The sequence below is a fragment of the Dicentrarchus labrax genome, unplaced genomic scaffold, assembly GCF_905237075.1.
Source record: "Dicentrarchus labrax unplaced genomic scaffold, dlabrax2021, whole genome shotgun sequence".
Classification (NCBI taxonomy): Eukaryota; Metazoa; Chordata; class Actinopteri; family Moronidae; genus Dicentrarchus; species Dicentrarchus labrax.
This window is the reverse complement of record NW_026136707.1, coordinates 23,673,877-23,686,188: the sequence shown is the minus strand read 5'-3', so window position 1 is coordinate 23,686,188 and position 12,312 is coordinate 23,673,877. Positions and strand designations below refer to the sequence as shown.

The 12,312-nt window shown below is 43.5% G+C and overlaps 1 protein-coding gene across 7 annotated transcripts in view; it reads right to left on the bottom strand.

Annotated features, from left to right (window-relative positions):
* Positions 1–12,312, bottom strand: part of LOC127366381 (intermembrane lipid transfer protein VPS13B) — a 315,825-nt gene that overhangs the window by 8,435 nt on the left and 295,078 nt on the right. For all 7 annotated transcript variants that reach the window (XM_051405186.1, XM_051405181.1, XM_051405183.1 and 4 more), the window contains exons 52-62: positions 10,780–10,987; positions 9,111–9,299; positions 8,467–8,613; positions 6,656–6,942; positions 5,873–6,000; positions 5,576–5,772; positions 4,433–4,551; positions 3,331–3,781; positions 2,546–2,716; positions 2,225–2,453; positions 31–207 (exon numbers count right to left, since the gene is read on the bottom strand). In XM_051405186.1, the coding sequence (XP_051261146.1) occupies positions 31–207; positions 2,225–2,453; positions 2,546–2,716; positions 3,331–3,781; positions 4,433–4,551; positions 5,576–5,772; positions 5,873–6,000; positions 6,656–6,942; positions 8,467–8,613; positions 9,111–9,299; positions 10,780–10,987 (2,303 nt within the window). The remainder of the gene's footprint in view (positions 1–30; positions 208–2,224; positions 2,454–2,545; positions 2,717–3,330; positions 3,782–4,432; positions 4,552–5,575; positions 5,773–5,872; positions 6,001–6,655; positions 6,943–8,466; positions 8,614–9,110; positions 9,300–10,779; positions 10,988–12,312) is intronic.

The following is a 12,312-nucleotide window of genomic DNA, read 5'->3' as shown; positions in this document are numbered from 1 at the left end:
GAACAAAAACACTATGAACATCTGTGATACCTTTGGAGATGTGCTTGACGAAGGAGGTGGTCCCTCTGGACACCCCGCTGACGAAGGCTCCAGGCCCGCGGGTCAGGCCCTCATACGGCAGCCGGAAGAAGTCAGACACGCCGTTTCCGATGCTCCGCACCAGGCTGGCGGGGCTGCCCAGGATCTCCAAAGATCCCACCACCCAACCTGAGACAGACAAATAACACTATCATTGTAATTCTACCATGTGTAATCAGTGTAATGCTGGGAGATTTGGCTCCTACTCATTCATGTGCAGTGTCAGAAATGTATATAAATGAAATGTATATAAATGAAATGTATATAAATGAAATGTATATACATTTTTCTTTTCATGATGAGCAGGCAGTAGGAGGTCCAATCTCCATCTCCTCTGTGCTAGAGCTGCTAACCAGACTTCTTTCTGTTTGTTTCTGGAGTGACTTTTCTCTTTCAGTTTAGCTTTACAAGAAAAACTTGGATGGGAAGCAAATATTTAAATAAATAAACTTGAACTATATTATTTTTGGAGGGAGCCGCGGTGGTATTACAACATACAGAACATAGTGTATAATCCCACAGTCATTTTTTAGACTGCTAAAATTAGTTTTGTATTCAACAGAATAAAAAAGAAAGACATCTGGAACACCTGCTCTAAGAAGGATCATTCCACATATAAGCCCCTTGAGTAAACTCACTTTCACTGTCCTCTGCTTGCCAAAAGCAGTTTAGAGTGCGAGGCTCTCCCAATCTAAACATTTTACAGAATAACTTACAAAATGTTCTTACATCATAATTATATGTTCAGCAGTGTGTTAATTCAATCAGAATTCTTCTCAAACACATTCACATATACACTCGTGCGCACAGGCATACACACTCCTGCATGAAATCATACATGTGCCACAGTGAGATTTACAGCCTCCTACTATCTCACCTCTCTCATTCAACCATAGAGTCCCCTTCAGATGGCACGGCTCATTGATATTTATGCACTGACAATTGCATCACAAAAATCAAATATCCATTTCTCAAGACGCCAGACCCCGCTCTGCTCTTATTCTCCGTCAATTTGCACTTGAGTGATGGACTCTAATGGTAGGAAACCAACTCCAGTGGGGCCTAGTGGTCGTTTGCTTCACATGCTCTCCCAGTTGTGGTTTTGGTAAAGCATAAAGTCCTGACAGGAGCTGATGTTTACAGGGCTGAGTCATGCTTTTACACACACACACACACACACACACACACACACACACACTCTGGAGCGTATGCATAGACAGTATATGCCTTTTAACATCCACATGTCCATAAGTCTTTGCATGTGTGTGTGTGTGTGTGTGTGTGTGTGTGTGGGGATTTACGCCTGTGGGTGTATGGGTGATCGCAGTAACCGTACATCCTACTGCTAATCAGTCCCAGAATGCACCGCTTCCCGGTGCCCCTCGCTCCATGATGACTCAGGAAGAGGAGAACGCGGTGAGGTGATGTGTTGAAATACGAGCAGAAATGAGGGCTCTAACGAGAGACAGCGGGAAGGAAGTGTCCGTACAGAACGGTGATTTCTGATGTGGAAATGACTGGGTTAAATCAGAACATGTGTGGAGGCTTTGACGAGACAGGAGGACAACGCAGAGAGTGGAGAGAGGTACGGAGACTTTATTGGGCCTGATAAGTCAGATTTAGACCTGGTGGCCATTCAGAGACTGATATGCCATAACGTACTGCCTACACACACGAATCAGTCAAACCTTGCGATTAAACTGTAAATCATGACAATGAATCTAAATCCTTTTTGAGCCTCCAGTAATTCAGATTTTGCTTCCTGGAGTTCTACAGTTTTACTGCACTTTCTGCCACAAAGCAATGAGATCCCCTGGGTGCAATCATTCCAAAGCTCAACTCTAGACTTAGTGAGAATAAATTGTGGAATTTCTCACTTGAGCACACATCCTGCTATTCTTCTGTCCATATTTGCTTAAACTGAGTGCATACGTGTGTGAGCCTATATCATACAGACTGTAAATCTGTGTCCCTGTACTGTGAAAAGAAAAAGCACATGCAACATTGTCAGTCTAGTGTCAATATATGAAGCACAAGATGGCTTTAAGGACCATTTCCTGTAATGCATGAATGATGAGGCAGCAGGTAAATATGAGGCATCTGAGAGCGAAAGGAGTTTGTGTGACTTCCTCCATCCACTACCTACCAGCTCTGAAGAGGGCTCCGGCAGCATAGTGCATGGCCAGAGCGTGGACCAGTTGCCTGGCCGTGGTGCACAGTGGCCCCCTCTCAAACAGGGAGAAGGAGAGAGGAGTGTGGTCTGAAGCGATATACAACTTCAGGGAGGCGTGGATGCTGACCAACAGGTTGACTGGCTGAATGGTCAGCCTCTGCAGCCGCACAGGGTGGACCAACGCCTGCACCGACTGAAGCACCTGGAAGACATTTACCAGTTTTAGTGTTTGACATATGCTCACCAGCCTCATCAGTAACCTAAATAAAAACATTACGTTATTAAAAAGTGCACCTGTTCAGGGAGGATGGGGGCTGATCCAGGCTCTCTACTCCTCTGGATCTCTGCTGTGGGTGAGGCTGAAGCCATGGCACTGTCAGGGATGTAGGTGTGGAACAGGGTCTTAATGTAGTAAACAAAGGTGTCTTCAAGGTAGACTCTGGCAGGCTGGAGCTGGAAGGTGATCTGAGGAGAAAGCACACAGAGCCGTTATATAACTGCTGATTCCTGATTGTTATAAAAGGGATAAACTTACTTAGACACACAGATTTACCTGTGTCTTTAATAGCAGGGCGGCTTTCAAGTGTGTAAGGAATTTTGTCTTTTCTGACATGAGTAAAAATGCAGTCAGTATCAGGGTATTAGACTGTTATGTAATGAACTAAAAAAAAACACAACATTTTGTGATTAATATTACTGCCCATGAGCCAAACTTAATGGTTTAATGTTGCTAAGTTACTGGTTAGGTGGTTGCTATGTGGCTATGTATTGCATAATGCTAGATACTTAAACACCCCCTTGACTCAAAAACCTGTTTCCCAAGTGGAAAGTTTCTCTGTTCTCATTGAAAATCTGATTTTAAGGAGCAGGGCCAACGAGTGTGATTTGGAACATCACAAATAGTTAGGAAGTGGTGGAACTTGGGTGTTTAGGTGGTTGCTAGGGTATACCATCTGATTTCAGGAGTCCCAGAGGTAGTACTAACAGCGCTGTTAGTAGCAGAAGTGTGCTGATAAAATTCAAATGTCTACTGCAACAAAGAAAATGCAAACTTAAAAAGACATAAGAATGAATCCAACCTCCTCCACAGTGCATCTGTCCCCAGCCAGCACCATCCTCAGCTGCAGGAAACAAGAGCGCTTGAACTCCTCCAGGGCTTCAATCGACTCAGCGGGGTTCGCGTCACTGCTCCACAGACCCCCGTGCTCGGCTCCCCCTCTCTGATCCTGGCACAGCAGCACGGGGAAGTGGAAACTTGCTCGGTTATACAGCTGGTTGTCTACTTGCAGACTGGAGCAGTAGACCTCGATCAGAGAGGCGTCGGGCATCAGAGCGGAGATGGGTGATGCGCCCACGCCAGGGTCGACTGCCAGCTCCGGGGGCAGGGCGGTGGGTGCTGGAGCCAGGCTGAGGAGCAGCTTGGTCAATGTGAGTCTCAGCAGCTCCACAGAACCGGAGGGACTGGTGATGTCATCACTCAACACCACACTGGCTTCACTCAAGAGGACTCTAAAGGACAGCTTGGACGACCTGAAACAAAACAGAAATTATTAATGTTAAAGTGTGATATAGTGAAATAAATAAAGGACTGTAATGGTTTTCACTGATGCGTATCTAGCAGTCGTTTAGTCCGTCATATGTTTAATACTGTCGATTAGCAAGAAAACATAAGCCTAAACTAACTTATGATTCAGATGATTTGTAAGAGAACCCAAACTCATTCATCTTGTGCTGATGATGTTTTATAAATATTCCCACCAGCAGAGCACATTAACAAAGATCATTGAATGATGTAATTTGTTTACATTTCCTAATATGTGATTACATTAATTTCCTGTTTTGCCAAAATGACAAAGCAGCTATGTGTTGATGTAATGGAATAAAGCTGTAACACCATGTTCTACTGTACTAATTTCACTCATGACAACATGAAGCTTTTATTGCCCTCCTGTGGTGAAAACGATGCCCGTTTCTCCATGTTTGGAGTCTTGTAACAACTGCTGCATGCACACATTGCTGCTAACAATAATCAGAAAGCAATTTGAAGTGAACACAATAAAAAGGCACTGGAGTAGATACCTTGAGGTTAGGAAGAACAACATGCACGGATGATTTCTTATGGTTCAAATATGTAGGGAGCATAAAACAACAACTATAAAACCACTGCCTGTGCATACATACCTGCTGTGCTGGTTAATTACAGCCTCCACGCTGCCCTCTGGTGCCAGAGACAGAACCAAGGTGCCTTTGTCATACTCCACATCTATGTACAGACAGCCAAAGCCTGGCAGGAACACAACCTGAGCAACAATACAGATCTGTGGTGAGATATGATCAACATACCTTGATACTCTCTACAAATAGAGAATGTTGCACATGTTGCTCTTTTTCACATTAAATAAACTTTAAGAAGGTAAATTTCATTCACAAATACATAGCTCAGCTCTGTACTCTTTACACTGTTCTTTGTATGTGTGTGTTTCAGAGCATACATGTGTCTGACTTTAACCTCCACCACTCCAGGTTCAGAATGATCAGCCCCTCATGTGACGAAAGGAAGCAGATCCCTGCTGAATGCTTCGCTGAGCAGTCATAACAAGTCCGACCTATGACCTCTAACCCCTCCCACAGAGGTCAGACTCAGACCTCACAGTAACCAGAGATACACAGCCTTTACCTCAACCCCAACCTACAGCTGGCTAGACACAACACCAAACATTACACACACACACACACACACACACACACACACACACACACACACACACACACACACACACACACACTTTAAAACTAAAGCTGTGTGAACAAGCTTTATGCAAAAAAGTTTACTAAATGTGTATAAACTGTGCACCAAATGGCACATTTTATACATATTTCGCTAAAGGTATTCATAATTATTGATTATTATATTCCCCCATACATAAAGCTAAAAAATAAATAAATAAGATTCAAAGGGGATCAGTAAGTATCTGGCTGTTATTAGTAAATTGAAAACATCAAGTCTGTCACAAGTGTGTAACGGGACTATTCTCCTTTGTGCTGCTAAACATGATGACGATGACGAGGTCTTTAATGTATATCAGTAGTAATTAAGAAAATAAGATCTCATAAAGAGTGCTTGAGGACAATATTTGTGATTAAAGTGCAGATCTGTCCAATTCTGAGAAGAGGTGTGATGGAAAATATGTTTATATTTCTACACCATCTTTTTAGAGTCAAAAGGGAAATATAGTGCATATATATTGTTGAGGTGTAACATCCCCTCCCCCCTCAAAATCCTGACATCTTTACGCCTTACAACACCTACATGCATGTTTTTACCTGAGTGCCAGGGCAGTTGATATCTATGGGGTCAGTCCAGTCGGTGGAGCTGTGTTCTGAGGTGGTTTTCAACAGCAGTGTGGGCAGCATATCTTTCTGCCGGCACTCTGGGAAACTGGAAAAGTGGTGGTAGAGCTCATGGTGCAGGGAGCAATTAGCAGGCAGAGGACGGCAGAACACCTCAGTCCTTGGAGTTTCTATTGAAGATGAGAGGAAATAGTAACAACTAGTAGTATAAATAGTATTAAGGAGAATGGACGAGATGAAATGAGGAGACACCAGTCTTCCCCTTCCTACCTTTGACAGTTTCCTTTAGCAGCAGTGGGATAGGACACTTGTTGTGGATCAGCATGCGAGGAGAAAGGTCCTCATTCAGAATGATGTATGTCACCCCAAGGTGCTCCTGATAGGTCAGTACTATTCCTCTGCAAAACACAAATAAAAACCTATATAAACAAGCCCATAAATAAACTGTCCACAGACAGTTCATATCCCAACCCCTTCTAACCACACATAGATAAGAGCTCACACACCCACCAACATGTCAAACGTCACGTTACTGCTATGTCCATTTGCAAATCTCTGAGGTGCATCCATGGACAGAGCCCTAAGTGAAGCCAGGCGTGGACACACTCATCCATATTTGTGTTTGGCTGCATGTTACATTTACAAACAGTAAATGAGAGCCAAGCTGGCCAGTCAAACACTGGAACATAAGGATGTATCAGAGAAAAAATATATGCTCACTGCCCTACATACTGCATGCCCCCTGTACTCAGTGTCTTTGGTAACAGGATGATGGAATTGCTTTTAACTGGGACTAAAATTAAGCCAAACAGACACAAGAAAAGAAAGAAAGACATGAGAGGGGTTGAGAGGGATCAATTGCACAAGACAAGCAGAGAGACTGACAGTGGAAATGTTGAGGGCATTTCTCCTTTTGCTTCATCTGCAGCATTTAACAAGCTGTGACCAGCAATAGCACCTCCCCGCTTTATGTCCTGTGCCAGCCAGGGTTCTGTGCCCTGCTCTAAATGGACTGTCACAGCCAGCAAAACACACATGCTCTGCTTCACCCACCTGCTGCTCAGGCCACCCCCAGAGTCTGATTCCCCAGGAACAGACAAACTCTGCCTGGGGAAGTCTGGCCGGATGGGAGCAGGGAGGCTCCACGCTGCAGATCCAACTCCACCATCAGGCCTGGGAAACAAGCTGAAGAGCATGTGTCTGAGCGGAAGAGGGAACTCCACCTTTCCCTGGACACTGGTTTGGAGGAGGTCCCAGCATGGCACAGAGCAGGGTTTGGCCAGGGACGATTCTTCAGAGGGAGCCAGGCTGAACATGGCTGTCTCTGGTATCTCACAGGCCTGAGGAGAGGACATGGTACAAAGAGGAGAGGAATGAAACAGAAAAGAGTGCAGGCAGAGAGGAAGAGAGAGGGAAAATAAAAGAAGATGAGGACGGAAAAACATAAAAGCAAAAGAGAGACAAGAGACAAACGAAAAATGGAGGTGAGGAGAGAAAATGAGAATAAAAGAGGGGAAGTGAACAAAAGTTGTGTCAGAAGAGGATATGAGATGGGACATGAAGGCCAAGTAGAAAAGAAAGACAGAAAGCAAAGAAGATGCAACTCATTACAACAAAAGATACATGGCGAAACCACATTGTTATTGTACTCTCTTCTTTCTCCCACTGAGCTTAGCGCTAAATTGGTAGCAGAGGAGCCCTGCTGTGCTGGTTTAGCAGCCAGTGAGCAGCGAGTAGTTGAGGACTACAGGGATTAGGCTCTAAGCATGATGAATAGACCAACTAGAAAGGCATTCCTAGCCTTGTTTGTGGTCTTTGTTATTGTTAAGCCCATCGCCCGCTATTTAGTTTTTTTAAGCTCTTTTTTTTTTTTTAAAGGTTTTTCAGTCAATTAGTGGCAACTGGCAAGCTCTGCCATCCTTCTTTAAGAGGATCTGAAAGCTCGTTAAATGACATCACTACATTGTTGCTCTCTTTTGGGAACAAGCAGCAGATGAAAGCGAGAAGGGAAACCTGCATCCAATTCTGGGTGTTTGTCTAATGTCCCTATGAAGTGCCATTGCCACATGGTGAGAACGATGGTGGGGGGGGGGAAGCAACATGATCTGATGGAAAACGGCTTACTCCATGCAAGCAATGTGTATGTGTGGTAGTGCTGGGGTGGATGTATGTGAGTAATGTGGATAGGGAATAAACTGTATGTGTGAAGCTTCAGAAACTCCAGCAAGACAGGACAGACATGATGCAGGGCCATAGACACACACACAGACACACAGACACACAGACACACACACACACACACACACACACACACACACACACACACACACACACACACACACACACACACACACACACACAGGCCTTATGGTTATAAAGTAGCAATGAGAAATTGAAGCTATGGGCCCAGGATTTACACTATTTCATAGTTTTATAGAGAGCCGGAGCTAACAGTTAAGCTGGTGGGGACTTAGAGACTGGGCAGGTGTTGTGATGTATGAAATATTAGCCTTGTATAGCCTGGAACTTCTCATATGTTCTAGCACTATGCCAGCACAAGCAGTCATTTTACATGTTTAAATAAAGGTAGAGAAAGACACATACATGTGTACTTGTGCATTTCATATTTTATCATGCATAAAAGTAACCCAGAGTTGACATGGTTGACATTTTCTGATTACGCCAAAGAAGAAATCCTCTGTACTCTTGCGAAACTTCCTCTGAGTCACACTACTGGGGTCACTTATGGCATGTTTGCACGCATGGTAGTTTGAAAACAGAGTGTGATTCAGAGTAACCCTCAATTCGGTGCACAGAGAGAGGAGAGGGCGTTCTTATGTGAGCATTTACAGAGTGCACATTACCTGGTCATCGTTTCCCAGTGCATGGTCAGTCAGCAGAGGCCTGTACTGTATCATGTAAGGAGTATTGTTGACAAGAATTGTCCTGTCCTCAATCTGCAGGATCTGGATGCCATGTCTCACCACAGACGACACACAGAACTGACACAGCTACAGAGGAAACAAAGCTGTCAGCTATGATTGATTTTCAAAAATATTATTTGAAATTTAATTCAAACTCTCTCTGCTCAAACGTTTTCACTAAACTAAATGATACTGCATTGTACTACAGAACATTTTTACTGTACCCACCATAGCTTTAATGTAAAATTCAGTGACTTGTTACTGACTACATGGCCTAAAACTTTCTTACTTCTGTTTTTTTAAATATATTTTCAGGTACACTTTGGTTTATCACTCAGTTTCTTATGGACAAGATATCTGCAACATTAAAGAGTTAAGTTAAGTTTCTTAGGGAGTAAACAAGTAACTGATGATGTACAATAAAAAAAAAAAACACCTGAAAATCACATTTAAATTCAATAAATACACGACAAAGCATGAGCTATTAGTACTGAGAATTCAATACTTTCCTTGCGTGAGACACTTCAATTCAGTGACATTCAACGAGAAGTGGTTTGTATTTCCCTGACTATTGTTTCCCTCACCTTCTGTTTGCCAGGGAAGGCTCCCAGGGTGATGTCAGCCTCTACGTATCCCTCCTCATCCAGAGTAACCACCTCTGAGCCGGATCCCTCCTTCCATCGAGGAGAAGTCAGGTCATGGACCAGTTTCAGTGCTGTAGACTTGTGGACAGTGTTAGTGTGGGCCCAGTAGATACCAATCTGGAAGGCTTCCTGGATGGTAGGGGACAAGAGGGCATGGAGGTGGGGGGAGAAGGAACAATGAGAGGGCGAGGATGGCAGGCAATCAGATGGAGAATGTGGAGGAAAACGAAATCATTGTCAGACAAAAGTAACTATTAAAATTGACTGTCCGTGATTGCATTTTGGAAAGAGTCACATGCTAGGGTCAGCCGTGGCTTCATTACCAACAACTCAGCACAATGTTTCTGACAGCGTCCATGTTCCCTGCATAGCATTTCAAATAGTCCTGGAACTGAGGAGTATATAACTTCCATTACTGTTGGCTTTGTTGGGAGAACATAATTTAAGGGCCCCACAGATGCTTCAGTGACACACTGATTGTTCATCTGGCTGTGCAGCTCAGCAGCATTATGAAACATGCCGATCAAACACCAGCCTTCTCCCATAAACCGATCAACTCTGAAAGAGTCGCAGCGGAGACCCAATCTTCTCTCCACTTATCGTGCCATGATAAAAAGCAGGGTGCTATGGAAACAATGCTTTATTTGTTTCTATTTCACAGGCTATTACACATTGACAACTTTTTATTTTGTTTCTTTGTGCTGAACCGTATCAGTGCTTGTTCTTTGATATGCTGCCTTCCCGCTTAGCCCTCTGTGTGTGTGTGTGTGTGTGTGTGTTATGTTCCACAGGGGGAAAACCATCTGCAGACCTCTTCTTCTGATCTCAGAAGCCAGTGTGAAGACGTGCCTACAGTATACGGTGACAGGGCTTGGCTGCAGATAAAGACTTAGGCAGGGAATATTGTTGTAATGCAGCTCTGGTGAATGATCTCAGGTTTTGTCCTTATTAGTCGAGACTGAAATGAGGAAAGAGCTGGTTTCATAATGAAGGCTGTCATGCCACGAAAAGACAGACTTCCAGGTCTTGATCTAAAGACAAAGTATCTTCAATGCAAAAGGAAGATCATTGTAGATCATATAGGAACGAACATTTGGAAAGTATACAGTCTATTAATGTCTTTAAGAATCAGAATTACTTTTAATGGCCCAGCACTTTTGCCAATACTAAACTTTTGACCTGATGGGAAACATTTGAAAGTTGACATTAATGCAATGACTCCTTTGATGTAGCACAGTTAACAGTAGTTACGTATTATATAAAAAGAGTAAGTGGTATAGGAAAATTAAAAACAGATACTTTGTGTTTTTCAATATATATTTTTACAAATTAAATTGGGAAACTGTTGTGTAGCTGTGGAGGGAGACTAAAATATAAGAAAATAACAGAAGGTCTACATTACAAACAGAAGGCATGACTCTTTGAAGACACGGGCCTTTACCTAGCATGGAATTCTGACGAAAGTTGCCATTAAACTGCATTATGGGAAATATAAGATCCAGCATTTTTGGAGATTTTGTCAGGATATCTGCCTCAGCAGGGTTGATTTTAACTGCTCCTTTACTAACCTGTATGTTGCAGGATACATATACTTTAGCTGGCACCTTACCTTGAAGTTGGGTGGTACAATGACCTTGCCGGCTGGTATCTGCAGTACGATGGTCTCTCCCTCGAAAAGCCAGAGGTCCCACTGGGAGTGGTTGGCCAGCAGGGCCCAGGGCAGCAGCTCTACCAGCAGAGTGTTCAGGCCGGACTTCCAGCAGGATAACTTCACCTGCATGGGACTGTCCCACTGGGCAAGGGGCTCTAGCACTGACCTGTGGGGATAGAAAACACCATTACTGAAATCAACCCAATAACATCTCAGTATAGGAATTAGATTCTACTACAGTGACCCACTGGCAGGTATACATTATCATATAGACATTGGTTCAATCTTACAGGCAGAGCCAGTAGAAGCTCTAGCATTTACAGTAACATTCTGCATACATTTTAAACACAAGTGGAACTTCTGCGAATTAAACATGTAATCCTGACACTGTTGATGCTTTGCTCAAAACTACTCTATCATGTGGGCTACACAAGACTACAGACATGCGGGCAGACATGCTGAACAAATTTCTCTCAAGTAAGCGACTGCTATAAGGTTATGGGTGCATGGGCCGTAAACACATAGCTATAATCACATATATATAGACAGAGAGACAGACATGCAGCTACCTGTAATGCAGTATTGATAAACAATCATTGGCACATGAGTTTTGAAATAAATCTCATTTACGCTCAATCACTAAGATACAGTAAAGGATACCATTTCCCCTGTCTGCTTATGTAATTTGGCAATAGACATGTTTTACACACTGCCAAATGTAGAGGAGCAGGCAGCCTTAAACAGGCACTCAAATGTGTTGTATATAAACAAACAGTTCTTATACTGTTATACTATGCAGACCATTAACACACCGACAGTCGGTCTGACTAAACAAATACATAGAAAGAAAAGGTCTGCAAACAAGTTATGCAACACAAACAGATACAGAGAACAGTTGACAAGGCATCTGGGAACACACATGGGCATGTGGAGACGCAGACAAACAGGCGGACAGACAGAAACACACAACCATTTTTCCACCCGTCCACTGACACAGCAGTCATTTCACGGTAATCATGGTCTTGTGAACCCTAAACAGCGCTGAGTGCCAGAAGAGAGCCAAACAAACAGTTCTCTCAGACTTACTCTGAAGTTCAAAGCCATCAAAGGCAACCCGGTCTTTCCTCTCCCTCAAGGCCGTCTCAACTCTGCTCAACCTACCAACCTGCCATCTCAAACTTGCCACACACCCAAAAGACTTGCTGCTGTGAAATGGGACTTAAAAAGAGCACAGACGATAGTTTTTCTTTACCATTTACTGGTGTTTGTGTGTGTGAGTGACTAAATAGGACACTGACCTTGAGGCTGAGGGCAGCAAAGTGCAGGGCTCATAAATCAAATTACAGAGCTCACAAAAAGGTAATAGAAAGAAATGTGCTCAGCAGCTTCTGTCAAAACCCACCAACTCTGGAGTTGAAGGTTTTAGAAGTGTGAATTTTGAGAAGCACACACACACAGCCGGCAGCAAGAGCCTAGCCTAACCCCAACCAC